Source organism: Paramormyrops kingsleyae, chromosome 23 (assembly GCF_048594095.1).
Source record: "Paramormyrops kingsleyae isolate MSU_618 chromosome 23, PKINGS_0.4, whole genome shotgun sequence".
In the NCBI taxonomy this organism is placed as follows: Eukaryota; Metazoa; Chordata; class Actinopteri; order Osteoglossiformes; family Mormyridae; genus Paramormyrops; species Paramormyrops kingsleyae.
In genome coordinates, this window is record NC_132819.1 from 13,029,041 (window position 1) to 13,043,879 (window position 14,839).

Sequence of the window (14,839 nt, forward strand, 5' to 3'; positions counted from 1 at the left end):
ATGCTAGTCAACCGGAATAAAGTCCTTCATCCATCAGCGATACTGTGAACTCGGTCAGGGTAGCTGATTCCGAATGGCCTTTAAGTCTTTAAAGCTAGTGTTAGGTGCCCGGTCAAGTCCTGTGTTCGGTGCTCACTACAGGAAAAGGCCAGAAGATTCCAGAAGCAAGCCAAGAATGTCCCGTGGCCCCGAGAACTAATGGTCTGGTCTGCTGTACTTCTTCATTTTGTTTCTCTCTTACGTCGGCTCTGGAGGAATGATCGCTGCTGTTCTCCCGAGGAGGGAGTTCGTTGTGTGTCTGTGTGGGTTTTTAAAAATGAAAGGTATGAGTAAGAATCATTCCCACTGCAGAAGGTTTAACTGGAGTTTCTGTGGCACTCTTCGTTCTCGCTCCGCGAGGGACATCTGTGGCAGTGACACGGAGGAGCTGCCCCCTCGTCATTAGCGAGGGGCCCCCCCTCGTCTCATCTCCACCCCCCCCCCCCCGATCTCCCCTGGCTGATGGCTTTCCTCACAGGTGATCCGGATGCTCAGTCCTCCTGCTCTGAGCCTTTTTCAGTGTATCTGTCAGGTATGTCTGACTTCACTGTCCTTAATCCTGTTTGGAAGCAGCTGCTGTTATTGAGGGAGCTTGTTTTTAGGAAGTCACCTTGCCTGTAGGACTGAACGGCGTGTTTGCTTAGGATGGCTGTCCTGAATGATGACAGGGGGAACCACCTACATTATTCTGCCTGTAGATTTGCTGGCCAAGGGTCTGTTGTTGTTATTCTTTTGGGTTCTCCGAGAGGTGACATAAGTATTGTGATAGGTAAACCTGTGTGTTTCTGTAAGAGCTGCTTGACCGCCTCAGCGTGCTCCTTTTCCAGGTGGGGAGTGTAGCTCACAGGCTACGTGGGTAATGGCTAATGGTCTCCCTGCCAGGGTGAGCTGTCCTCGGGCTTGGAGTTGCTAGCACTATCTTGGCTGTTTCTTCTCTTCCGTGGATCCATTTTCTCTGCCATGCTTGGCATCGGCTCGAAATGCCAGTATGCGGGTTTCTCACGGGCAAGTCGGGGAGGCTGACTGACCTTTTCCTGCTGGGTGTCCCTTTTGTTTCAGGCTACTGCGTAATGCATCTAGTTCCTCACAAACAAACTCTTGTTTCCTAAAATGCGTGTCAGGGACCCCTCGCCTAAGTGGTGAACATGAGGATGTTTGCCTTGCGATAACGTGGTAAACCTGCCGGGAAAGACCCACCCTCAGCAAGACGGTCAGAAGAACAGCTGGGATTTTCCTTGGACGAGAGGCTCCGCATGCCGGTTGAGACACAGAGCAGAAGAGGAGGACTCTGTCTGCTGTTTTCTTTGGTTATGGTCATGGGAAAGGAAGCGGTCTTCCATGCTGTGTTTATTTCTTGTTCTGGTTAGTTTCAAATCAAAACAGATGTGTACGTAACAGGGGTAAAGAGGCGGAGCTCTCGGTGATGCGTGAGAGTGTGGGGGAAGCTGGCCGTGCAGCCATTTGCATCTCGGTATCTCCTGAGCCAAACTTATGGTGCTTGAAAGGCTGATCCTTGCTGAGCCTGGTTAGTGGGTTTGCAGCCCATGGGGCCTGCGGCTGGTGTTCCCCACATCTCCCCACCTCCCTGCGGGGTCATTCTTGGGTGATAGGATCATGCAAGATACTCATTTTGCGTCATCCCGTTCCTAAGTTTTTAAGGGCCGTACTCGGGTATGTGTGTCAGAAAGGGAGCTGACTCCTGATGTTATGGGAAGCAGTGCCATTAGTTAAGTTAGTTAATCCGGAATGTTCACAGAGGATGAGTCCTGGTTTTATTCTTCATCTGTTTAATTTCTGGGGGTCCTGTCTGCACCCCCTGACGAAATCCAACACCGGTGTCCGCAGTTCTGCTTGCCAGCGGCCCGGCACGTCTCCCCGCCCCTGCCCGCAGCTTCCCGGGTCACACAGGAGCCAGTGGGACACTTTGGGGGCGAGATTAGCCCAATTCCTCATCAGCGCCGCTGCCCCTAATTAGTCTCAGTGTCAGCGCGTCTCGGCCAAGGCGGGGGTCACACGGGGGTTATTGCCAGGCCTGCACTGCTGGCCTTCCTCCGTTTTACTCTCCGTCTCTCTGCTCCCCAGGTTGAGGCTGTTCCTGAGGAGAAGTGCCCCATTCTATGTGCCGGGTGTCTCTGGAGGGACGAATCATGAGGTAAGATCCCCCCCCCCCTTCTCAGAAAGGCCTCTAGGCTGCCGGCTCTTCCAGACGGGGGCTGCTGTGAATCAGCGTCTGGGCTCGACGACGGGGCACTCGATCCCTCTACCGTGGGGGGGGGGGGGGGGGGGAGCCTGAAAAAATGAGTAACGTTTCATACTGCTAATTGGTTCGGTCTGAGCGTGTCGGTGAAAAATCAACGCACCGGCTGGATGAGACGGCAGTATTTTCCGTCCATTCGTCCAGCTTTTGGTCAGGCTTTTGTGTTTAAATCGGCACAGCTGTGAGGCTCTCTGGGTTTCTCGTTGTCCTGTGGACCAACTCCCATGGCGTGTGAGCTGATTGGAATCAGCGGAGTCCAGATCTGGGGTCTGACTTTGACTCCAGTAAATGACCTGCCTGGAAAGTGACCAGCTGTTTACCAGACAACAGACACTCCCTCCACGATCAGCCTGGCGAACTGCCGAGGAACGCTGGCGTGAACTCCTTCGCGGTCACTAACTTCACCCAAGCTCTCCCTGACCCGCGACACATGGTGATTTATGGTGCTTTGAGGATACGTGCTCTTTCGTAGTGATTATGCGTGAGTACTTGGGCGTTTCTCACATTATTGAGAGAAACATCAATATCTGGATGCCTTTCAAGGGCAGCCGAAGGGGGCGGCAGTGACAGCCTGCCGGCCCTGATGGCTCTACGCAGAACTCTGCCCTCTCTGCATGGCTGATAAACCCAATGGCTGCTGCCCTGCTTCCCCCGGGAATCTGGTGTGTAACTTCTCCAGCCAATTAAAGTGCAGGATTTATGAAAAGGGCCACAAAGCAGTTGGGCGGGACATTTACTTTGATTGACAGGTTCTCACAGCTTTTAAGTCTGGGTCAGTCTCTCTGTCCCCCTGTTTAGTGACTGTAAATCAGACCATATGAGGTCCATCTGGAGACCATTGTGCCGTTTAAATGACTGCCGCGTTACAATGGGTACATTCTATTCACACACTCATTCACGTTTCACACAACCTCAGCCTGTGCCCTGCTGCAGTGCCATCCGCTGGTCATATGTGGTACTGCAGCTGCACAAACCGACGGCTGCGTCAAGGTGGCGGACATTCTTGCATTTCTGTAGCAGGGTGGGGTTCTATATGAATACTACACCACAATGCTGCCTTTGGCCACTTAAGTGGTTATTCTCTCTGAGACACACCGGTGCTTCTGGAGCTGAGCAGGGCCAAGGTGAACTTTAGGTGAGCTCGTAGGGATGGGGGCCTCATGAGACTTTCATGGCGACACACTGAGCTCACAATCGCGGGCTTGAGATTGAGGGCCTCCTGTGTCAGGTTCGTCTCTCGGTTTGCACACCGGTGTGTCGGCGTCCTGGGGGCCATCCTAGGGCCTTCAACCCCCGCCCCGCCCCGCCCCCACCCTCACCCAGCGGAGGGATCAAGCTTCAGTCACCTGATCAGCCCTGAGTGCAGGCACTATGGATCCTGGAATTTCGTCCGGGAGCGAATGGAGCACTCTGAGAGTCGTGTTCAGGTTAAACCGTGTGGGAGGCGCCCGTGTCCCTGGTGAACGTGACCTACATAGTGCGAGTTTCCACATATGTAAGTGTGAGAAGTGTTTCCGTTTCAGTGTTTCCTTTTTCAGCTTTTCACACCTTACTTGCATGTTTTTTTGTGGCATGTTGGGGACTGGCCCCTCTACCAGTGTACTGTGCCTTTATTTACATCGGGTATATGAAGTCGCTGCTGGTCCTGTTCGTTCACAATATAGGGGGTGGCTGCTCATGCTCAGGAAAGAAGCCCCCCCCCCCTTTGGGTCTGAATCCGATTCACTTTGGTGATGGCTGCCCTTCGATGAATCCGACAGGGAGAGACACTTAGTCATTTAAGATGGAGTGACATTCAGTGTCTACCCACAATGCCTCTCTGCTGTGATCAGGGACGGGCAGCCGGCGGTGTCCTAGTTGAGGTTTTAACTCTGAGGTCCTCAGCGGAGGGCACTGCTGTCGTACCACAGGGGAGCTGCAACACAGGATGTTCTGGATGTGAAACCTCCAGCTGTATCCATGTGTCAAGCTTGCAAGTCATTCTGGGTAAGATGTCAAGATGAAATTTCTGTGGAGCCAAATGGAAGCAGGTGTGAACCTGCCACCCTCCGCCTGCCTCCTCCGTCTCCTCTATGGTGCCCTCCAGGTTTCAGTGGAGGTGTGGCAGGCCTCCCTAGCACTCTCCAGCTCTCAGTAGAGGCTGCAGGTGCCCCAGGGCTCCGCCCTGCTCCCTTTAAGGTTGACAATCTGTCTTCAGTTGCTCCGGCTGGCCGCTGGCCGGCCGCTTCCTGTGCCGTGGCTCCTGACCTCCTTAAAGCTGCAGGGTGCCGCCAGTCTTTGAGGGAACCCAGCATGATGTCACGGCGGGGAGCTCTTCTTATTGGCTGTCGCTGGGCAGCCCCTTTGCGGGTGACAGAGGTGGGTGTCAGGGCCCAATGTCTGTCCCTGATACGAAGCCCCGTCTGTGAGGACGTGGTCTTAAGTAGGGGGGTAATTGGTTAAGCCTTAATCGGGCAAGGGGTGCATTCAAGAACGTCCAACATGTTTCCAAAATTGAGCAGTAAGTGTTCATGCATGTATGTAAGTTGTATAAACAGACTCGGTGTTTCCAGGGCTCTGGTGCTGAGATGTTCTTTGTTCCCTCCACACCTCCTCCTACAGCTCTAGCAGCAGGTAGACCGTGTTCTTACCATGAGTATTTATAGTGCTATAGGCCGTGCTGTGTTACTGGCCATCTACGATCGCCTCTCACATTAGACCTGACGAACGGGGCTGAGCCCAGCGGGGCGTCTCATTATGGAGGCTCCACAGCGCCCCCCTCAGGTTGAGGGTGGCAGAACCAAAAAGAAAACCAACACCTCACTTGCTCAAAAAAAGATGACGGGTGATGCAGGGATGGATTAAGCCTTAAACTTCGCTCTTTAAATGGGATTTAACAACTTTTTGTTTTGTAGGAGTGATTACTCAAAACTTTGTAATTCTGAATAGTCTTATATGCATAGATAAGAGTGATTTTTAACAGTGAAGTTTTGCAGTGTCGAACAAGGCTTCCAGCATCTCCTGACATTAACAGCGCTGAGCATTTTGCAGTTACACTGTCAGCTATCGCGCTTTTGGCAGCTGTTTTCTGACACACCCCAGGAAATGCTGTTTTCCTTGACAGTTCTGGGCTTTTCATGCCGACAGTTTTAAATACAAGATTTTTGTGGATTTTGTTCAAAAATATTCTTTTAACGTGTGAAAATCTTCAGGACAGCTTTCATTTTCCGCAGCGGCTGCAGCTGCGTTGCATAACACTGTTTGTTTGGTCTACATCTACGCAGGATATATATAGCTATATATTCGTATCTGTAGCTTTATACTGTGTGTCTGTGTTTGTTTCTCTGCCGGATGAGGTGTATACAGAGGCCCCAGCAGAGGGCGATAGAGTTCACTCTGCCATTTGACTAGCAGACGCTGTTTGGTCGCAGAGCAGCGCGCCCCCTGGGTGTGGTGATACCGGGTGATGTGCTCTGAGGGGTGATCTATACTGGGGAGCAGCCCTGCTTGTTGCCATGGCAGCAGGCATGCTCCCACCCCACTGGTTTCCTTCCCTGAGTTCAATGAGTTCATGCTGTGACACATGGAACTGACACCGTTTAGGAAACGGATCAGCCAGCCCCCAGTGCCCCCCCCCCCCCCCCCCCACCCCTCGTCCACTGGACCGTGGACGAGCATGAGAATCACGCACTGAAGCTCCTAGGAGCCACCAGACACCCCAGTGTTCGTGGCAGATACCTGCTGACAAGTGGCACGATGGGATTACGGCTCTGACCCAGACAGAAATGCCTGGCAGCAGACGGCCAAAGTCCCCGCAAAGTCCCTGCAAGTCCCCACAAAGTCCCCACAAAGCCCCCAGGCTGCACTGGGGTTCCTCTGAATGTGTTTGCAGAGCGCACTGGATGAGTATCAGGTCATGTGACCCGGGTGGGCGGGGAAGGGGCTGGTGCTGTTCCTGCCCCCCAATGAGGCCCCCGCACTGCTGGTCCCTCGGTCCCTCACCCCTTTGGGTGAGGCTGTCCTCCGCAGAGCCGGCAATAGCGTCCATTGCCCCTCCCCTTCGCATTCAATACCTCGTTTCTGGCCAGTCCTCATTCTTCACATACTTTCCTACAACAAGGGCCCATCTTTTTACTGTGCTGCCCAGAGCTGAGTGCGAGTGGGTGGATGACCTGTAGGGGGCACCCTAAGTACTCAGCACACACATGCCCTACAGACGGCTGTGACCCAGGACGGGCTCATCTGCATGGAGCTGCCCTCTCATTCGCCACCTCAGATTTCTGCTTGTAGCCCGGTTAGTATTAATAGTAACATGAACACTCACTAAGCCATATGGTTTTAGAGAAGCATTGCTTCACAGATTATTGTCATGTCACACTATCGGGACGTCACTGTGTTTCTGGATTAGCTGTCACCATGCTGTGTGCTTGGCCACATGGAGCTGGGGACCATGGTGACCGGTGACCTCTGTGGCCACAATGGGCTGGATGTGATGTGGTATTTCGACAGTGCTGGAAAGGCGCTATATCAGTGAGGTGTATATGGACAGCCACTGGACCGGGGGGGTGTCTTAGTTCATGATCCGGTGTCCCGGTGCTGAGCTGGCCTGATTCCCTTTTGCCTGCCTGCTGTTCCTGTCACTCTGTGCCGGGAGTGTGTGTGTGTGTGTGTGTGTGTGTGGGGGGGGGGGTTGTATTCAAAACATCGTGGGGACCGAGTGGGGCTTTTAGCTTTTGGAGATGTATTTCAGGTCCCCACAATATAAACCTCAATTTTATGAAAATCTGCATGTAATCATTCTCATATTTTGTATCATATTATGTTTGGTTACTTGTCATTTGGGTTTGGGCTGGGTAGGGGTTAAGGTCGTCTTGTTGGGATTAGAGTTATGCCCATAGAAATGAATGGAGAGTCCCCACAAAGATAAGAAAATGCGAGCTGTGGGTATGTGTGTGTGTCTGTTTCGGACACGCAGACACAGGGGCTTAGTGTTGCTTTGTCTGTTCACCTCGTCCCTAACCCTAACCCCGCCTCTAATCCTGCTTCGCTCTCGCTGTGCTGGGCTGCAGCTCGGGGCTCCCCAGTCAGACCAGTATCAGTGACTGGATACAGGTGTGAGCCTGTGCACTATACTGCATAAACAGAACAGTGTAAAAACCATCCATCCATCCAACCATTTTCAATAGCCCGTATCCTGCATGGGGTCACTGGGGGTCGCAAAATCTGTTTGACTAATCTGTTTACCGTGTGGGGCTGTGGGTCTCACCTGTGACCCCACCTTCGAACCCGTGATGCGTCAGCAGAGATGAAAGCAGCCTTAGAGTGGAATGAATCACGTCGCCCACAATCAGGCATCCATCGCTTTAATAATTGTGTCATTATCAGTTTGTTTTCGTGAAACACCACACTTTGCAGATTTTTTTTTAATCAAATACATAATCTGCTGGCTATTGGAAGCTGCTCATAGCTTCTGTGTGCATGTGCCCTTTGACGGACTGGCATCCTGTCCCGACTGGCATCCTGTCCCGGGCGAATCCTGGCATGACATCCAGGCTTTTCGCCGCCCTCCACTACAAGAGCAGTTGTGAAGGTGGGTTAGTTTTTATATGCATTAGAAAAGGGCATTTTAGCAAGTGTGCTGGCTCCTTTGCCCCTCCTCAGCGGGGCGGGGTGTTGACGTCTCGCTCGGCGGTTCTGTACCGAAGGAGCTTCCTGGCTGCTAAATGGCCCAGCGCTGAAGATCTGTGTTTATGCTGATTCCCCAGGGGGGCGCATTGTGTGTGTGTGTGTGTGTGCGTGTGTGTGTGTGAGTAAGGTAGGGCAGTTTGGCATGCATTAGGGTTTGTGCACGGGGGGGGGGGGTGTCACTTTAAGACCCCCCCCCCCATCTCCCTGGATCTGCCTGGGATAGTACAGGCTTTTCACACACACACAGAAAGCAGACAGCCTGTCATGCCACCTAAGCGGACCTCTGTGCACTCCCCCCACCCCGCTCCTCCCCCTCTCTCTTTTGTACTCTCTCCCTTCTTCTCTCTCTCTCTTTTAGTGTCTCTGTCTCTCTTTCTGTCTCATGTGCCTCTCCTAGTGTGTGTGTGTGTGTGTATGTGTGTGTGTCTCTCTCTCTCTCTCTCTCTGCCTGTGCCTCTCATGTCATACTTCTCCTTCTCTCCATATCTATCTGTCGCTCTTTCTTTCAGTTACTCTCTCTCTTTCTCTGCATGTGACTCTCGGCAGCCTCACTCTGTCATTCTTTCTCTCTCTTCGTCCCCCTAGTCTCTCTCTCTCTCACTCTCTGCCCTCCCCTTACAGGCTTTACCCCACAGTCCTCAATCTGAGTCGCCCCCATGCTTTTAGCTGGCAGAGTGATGGCAGCACCACGGACACCGTTGGATTACTGATGGGAGGGGGGGGGGGGGCACTAATGGGGCTGTTTGACCACAGGGTAAAAGGACCCCATTTACAGCACAGAGAAATCCATGGGGTTGATCCCTGAAAATTCCCCCATAAACATGGAAAAACCTGACATGCCCACATGAGCGGTTTCATTTTATACACCTTTAGTTTACATACATTGTGTTAATTTCGCTGGAATGGACCAGGTTCTGAAAGCCAGGCCGCGGGAGAGTCCCTTGCGTAGGGTGTGTGTGTGTGTGTGTGTGTGTGTGTGTGTGTGTGTGTGTGTGTGTCTCCTCTGTGTTTACACATAATCCTGGTGACAAAACTAGGCCAGCTAAAACAAGCACTTTCCACTGTGTTACAGTATGCTGGCATTGCCTGTCTGCTGCCCTCTAGTGGCTGATATGTGTCTTCGCCTTGCGTGGGAGCCTTCACGTTTGCACAGGGGCTCTGTATCCAATGGCATGTGGGCGGCGCAGAGCTCCTGCCGTCGTTGCCGCTGATGCAAATCAGAATTTGTTTTTTTGTATTTGGGCTGACCTACATAGCTGATGTTTATCGTATTTGTACAGCTGGGTGCTCAGTCAGGAAGTGCAGAGGGAGAGTTCCACTCAAGGCTGGGAGCCGCTGAGAGGCGGGCCGAGGGCGCCGCCCGCTGCCGGCTGGGGGGGGGGGGATCACGCCGCTGAGGGTCTCCGACAGCTCGTCTGTGTGTGAGAGGGCCGCTGTGTGCAGCGGGCGCCCCGTACGCATCAGCGCGTGGGGGACGCCGTGTCTGTCAGTAACTGCAGGATCTCTACAGGGCTGCATGTTTATCGGTTGCTTTCGGATAAAGAAAAAAAATCCTAGTGTAGCGGGATCCCAGGGGATTTTATCCCGTACGTGTTCTCCGGCCCCCTGTCCGCCCGCCTGCACTCTCTCACTCTCTCGCTCTCTCCCTCTCTCGCTCCCTGGCTCCTTCCCTCCCTCTCCCTGTCAGCGTAGCCTGGGCGCCCTGCCAGTTGGCGCGTGTGTTTTTTGAATGAATACCTGATGAAGCCGGCGGGCGGGGTGCGGCGGGGTGGAGGGGGTACAGTGGGCGGAGCCGTGACGGCGGCCTCGCTGTACTGAGAGCGCTGGCAGCCACACGGGCCCTTGCATAACGCGCTCCGAAGCTCCTTGCGAGAGCAGGGCCCGTCGGGGGGGAGCTTCCTTCGCCTCGCTGGCGCCCCCTCGCCACCACCTAGGGCAGGGCCGGCGGAGCCCTCGGGACGGCCCAGATATCGGCTGGTTTTTGGGAGCGTCCTGCATGCGGTGGGTACAAGCCGGGGGCTCGGAGTGGTGGGGGGTGGGGGGTGGGGGGTGGGGGGGGGGGTTTGCCATCTGAGCCAAGACTGCATGGGGAACCGAAGACTTTCGTGAAATGTAGTGCCGGGGAAGGGGGGGGGGGCGTCCAGCGGTGACTGTTACCCAGGCTGCTCACTAAAGCGCCTCTTACCTGCTGCTGCTGCCACCGGGGCGATTCCTGCCCCTTTCCAGCGCTGCCTCCCCCAGCCTGGATTATGTCCCAGGGGTGGAAAAACGCAAGTCATTCAGCCCTTTCTGTGGGGCTCCCTCCTTATGGCTGCTACGTTTTGTGTGTGTGTGTGCCCATGCGAGCGTGTGTGTGTGTGTGTGTGTGTGTGTGTGTGTGTGAGTCCGTGGCCCTGTATTGTGTCCGCTTTCAGCTGGCAGCGCCGATGGGGACCCAGGCTTTTTGTGCAGGCACTGATAGCTCTGTGTTCCCCAGCCGACCGTTTCGGTCACTGGCTCCGCCTCTTAAAGGCACAGAGACCTGATTCGGGGCATGGGGGGGGGATGATGATTCAGGGGGCTGGGAACTGAGAGCAGTAGGGGAGCCCCTGTAGGCCTGGTTAAAACTGGAGACAGAATGGAATGCATCTTTGCAGACTGACGAGGGTAAGGAAAGTGATGAGGATGACGAGGGTGATGAGGGTGCTGCATGGACACACGTGGGGCGGTCTGTGATTTTGACAACTCGCGGCTTGGTCTGAGACTGACACGTGTTCCGGAGCATTCTTTAAACCTGCATCTGATGGTACTGTGAGCTGGGGCAGACAGGACGGCGTCGGAATTGTGATGCGTGGAAATGCAGTCCAGGTACCGATTTTTGTAGGTGAGCATCGTGGATTTGTGCTGCAATTCTGCTGCGTTCATGTTCACTTGCTCCTGGGGATGCTGGGTTATACCTGCTCCACAGTGCCATTCTCTGGTGAGGCTTTACCGTACGCCAGAACCTGGAGATGAGGCCCCATGGGTGGTCATTTGCTGTTAGTGATGTGGAGAGGGGGGGTTCAGTGATGTGCACTCCCAGCCTGGGGATGGTGGGGGGGTGAGATCAGTTTGCACCTTCGGTGTGAATAACCCTGACGACTGGTAACACGCACACACAAAAACAACCCCTCCTGGGGTGTCACGGACACGGGGAGGTGACGGGAAGGTCCCCCAGAAGGTCCCCCAATGCATCGCGTCACGTCATCCGGGTGAGAATCTCTCCCAGGCCGGGAGAAGCTGTCTGACTGACACCCCCAGCAGCCAGACACAGAGCATGTGTTCATCTGTGAGCTGGGAGTGGCAAGTGGTCTGCCCCCCCCCCCTCCCCATCAACACAGCCTCAATGTGTCTGTTCCTGCTGTGTGTGTCCCCTGCTCCCTCCCCCCCGAGAATGAAAGGCTAGTTTCCCATGATGCTGTGTGTGTGTGTGTGTGTGTGTGTGTGTGTCACAGAGAGTGTTGTTTATGAGAGTGTGGAAAGTGGGGCAGGGCTGGAGTGGCTCAGGGATCTCCTGGCGTGTGTGTGTGTGTGTGTGTGTGTGAGTGAGAGAGAGAGAGAGAGAGAGGGGAGGGGAGGGGGGTGCCTTTATCCTCCTGTCCAATCACTAGCTCTGTTGACTGACTGTCTCATTTCTCATTGGCCAGGAGTACCCCAGCTGTGAAGCATTACATGGTCCTCCTCCCCACGCTCTGCCCAGGGGGTGGGGGGGGAGCTTTAGGTGTCTGTCTTGTGTGTCCCTGGCTGTGTGTAGACACTGCAGCCCTTAATCCTGAGAGATGCAGCTGAGGACGGCACTGAGATCACTGTGACGGCTCATGGATGCTGCTATTATTTTAGGGTGTGTTGGGGTTTTCGGCTGGGTTAGCAGGACTTATCAGGTGGGGGGGGGGGGGGGGTTGTATTTTGTAATTATGGACAAAGAAAAGGCCCACTTGTCTAATTGTTGAGAGTTTAAATCTGAGCAGGTAGCTGGCTGTTTGATAGCTGTGGTGAGGGGGGGCACAGTCACGGCGTCCTGTTTATACAGTGCATCTCTGCCACCTGCCTCCTGCTGCCCCCCCCCCCCCCCCCATCAGAGTCACCTGCATGTACAGTGTCAGTTCCTGTCCCCCTGTCGCTAAGGCTGACGGTGCCCCCCCTGAGGAGTCGGCTCTCCCCTGCCAGGTGGCCCGGTATTGGTCCTGGTTCTGCCGTGTCCCGCTGCGTGCTGGATCGGCGCCCCCTGTGTGCACGCCGTGTGTCACATGGCGGCTGTAGGCCCAATGACGCATCTAGTCTCGCTGAAGCTGGCTCTGCTCTCATTCCCTCAGCAGGGGGTTGGCTCTCACGCTGTGAACACGGAGCGTGTGCAGATGGTGTGAGGGAAGGCTGCATGTCACTGCACGGGAGACAGACACGCCCCCTCCGGGGACAGTACCACCTCCCCCACGCCTGCCTGCTGTAACGACACTGTGCTTTCTCTGCATTCCTATATGGTACATTAACATCTTCCCTGGGATTAGATTCTACAGTTTGCTAATGTCCATTAATCGCTGCGCCCCCTGCTGGTGTCAGTGAGTTGCACCTGTCTCATCCTCATCTTATATTTCCTCTTCGCAGATCCGTGTGGCTGCCCTGGAGGCTTGCGCTCCCAGGGAAATGATCCCTTGTGAAGTCGGCGGATCACCTTCTGACAGCAGGCGTGATCTCCTGCGCCTTCCGCTGAGGACCGTGCCCATCTGTCGCTGAGAGAGTGGCACAGGAGCCCCCCTCCACCCCCCTACCCCCCCGCCCCAGCCTGTGGGTGGGTAAACCCCACCTTGGGAAAAAAAAACGCACGGATAGAAAGACAGCAAGAAGAACAGCAGCTTGGAGTCTTCATTAAGGGAAGAGGGCAGGAGACCAGCATGAAGTCGAACCAGGAACGGAGCAATGAGTGCCTGCCCCCAAAGAAGCGGGAGATCCAAACCAGCACCCTGCTTATGCAGGAGAAGCCGGTGCTGGTTACCCCGGCCGTCGAGCTCCAGCGAGCAGAAAACCTGGCCTGGCTCGCCAGCGTGGCCAGTGGCCAAGAAGGGGGCAGGCAGCGGTCTGGTACCCCCGCCGAGGCTGACGGGCCCCAGAGCAAACTGCCCTGCATGTCGTCCTCCCGCCAGTCCAGGGCTCCCACTCCGGGGCCAGCGGCGACACCTCTCGCAGCAGCCTACCCACCCACCATGTCGCAGCCTGGCGGGACCATCCAGTACGCCCAGTTGCAGCCTGGCCTACACCTCATCGGACCTCCCTATGGTGCCCCCTATGCGGGCTACGTCCCCTCCCAGCTTGTCTCCCCCGCAACGGCCTCGACTCAGCAGCGACCTCTGCTGGACGCTTATGGTGTCACACAGGCCATCAAGGCCGAGCCACAGGGACACCACCCTTCCCCCGGCCGAGATAGTTCCCCCCTGCCTTCTCACCCGTCCCAGTATGTGCAGCTGACTGGCTCGCCGCGGGCGGTTTCGTCTCCACAGGCTCCCTTCCCGCTACACCTCCACTCCCACCCTGTGGTCCCTCAGGCCCTGGCCCTCGGCGCCTCTTCGCAGGTTGTGGTCCAGTACGCTGATGGGCTCACCAACAAGAAGGAGGACGGCCGGCCTAGGGAGGTGCTTAACGGGGAGCTAGAGAAGGGTCGGTGCTATGGCATGTCGCCTGGCTCCATCCTGGCCAAGCAGGGGTCCGGGGCCAAGGGCTCCGCCAGCCAGCATCAGCACTATGAGGCCCGGCACATTGTGCTCCCGACAGACTACACGCAGGACACCTCAGGTCTCCGGACCTCGCTGATGCTATTGCCCAACAGCCATGCCGGCGCCGACCCAGGGAGGGGCCAGGAGAAGCCGGTTGACAAAGGTGGGCTCTGCCTTGGCCGGCCTGTCTCCCGAACATCATCAACCAGCCTCAACTTCCCATCCCCGGGGTCAAAAACGCCCCACACAGTCATCCAGACAAGCCACGGCGCCGCCGATCAGCTCTCGCTGGGCCTCCCCTCTTCCGGTTTCTACCCAGCCCCCGTACAGCCGCCCATCATCGGGTACATCACCGCCGGCAGCGGCCAGCAGCAGCAAGCCACCAGCTACCACACCAACCTGCCTCAGCACCTGCTCATCCCCGGAGGCCAGCCTATCATCATCCCCGTCAGCGGTGGCCGGGGGGTAGGATCGGAGATGGGGCAGGCCTCGGTCACGGCCTCCCAGCAATTCACGCACGCCCCGCACGCCCTTGTGGCTGCAGCGCCACCCAAATGCGAGCGTCTGGAAGCAGCGTATCACGCGACTGCTGCGGCCACCACTGCCGCTGTACAGACCCAGCTGCACCTGCCCCTGATCCCGGCCTCGCCGCCTGTCCCGTCCTTGCCCTCGCTGCCCCCCTACTTCGTGAAGGGCTCCATCATCCAGTTGGCAGACGGTGCACTGAAGCGCGTGGAGGAGCTGAAGACGGAGGACTTCATCCAGAGCGCTGAAATCAGCAGTGAATTGAAGATCGACTCGAGCACCGTGGAGCGCATCGATGGCAGCCAGGCGCCCAACTTTGCCATCATACAGTTTGCTGTGGGGGAGCAGCGCACACAGGTGGGATCCGTGTGCCTGTACACACATGTAATACCGTTAGCATGCTAAATGTTGAAGTAGCTGTTATTTTAGGTGGTGTTTCAACAGTGGAACCTGGGTTTAATTAGCTGGATGCTTAATGTGGAACGTTAAGGTTAGTTAATTCATTACTTATCCAGATGTTCAGGGGAATGCTGATTCATTTACATGTTACTCTGCATGCTTCCTTCTCTGTCTGCAAAGTGCAGTGTGTTTCTATTTCACTTTAGTGTAGTTCACTTACTGTAGCTGT

General features: G+C 55.4%; 1 protein-coding gene across 3 annotated transcripts in view; it reads left to right on the plus strand.

Annotated features, from left to right (window-relative positions):
- Positions 1–14,839, plus strand: part of LOC111843838 (ataxin-1-like) — a 50,731-nt gene that overhangs the window by 25,623 nt on the left and 10,269 nt on the right. The window contains exons 3-5 of one of the 3 annotated variants that reach the window (XM_072706028.1): positions 2,122–2,191; positions 12,295–12,459; positions 12,584–14,568. In XM_072706028.1, the coding sequence (XP_072562129.1) occupies positions 12,871–14,568 (1,698 nt within the window). In that variant the 5' untranslated portion in view covers positions 2,122–2,191; positions 12,295–12,459; positions 12,584–12,870. Of the gene's footprint in view, positions 1–2,121; positions 2,192–9,794; positions 9,965–12,294; positions 12,460–12,583; positions 14,569–14,839 lie in introns of those variants that run through there. The other 2 variants (XM_072706027.1, XM_023811761.2) reach the window with 2 other exon arrangements.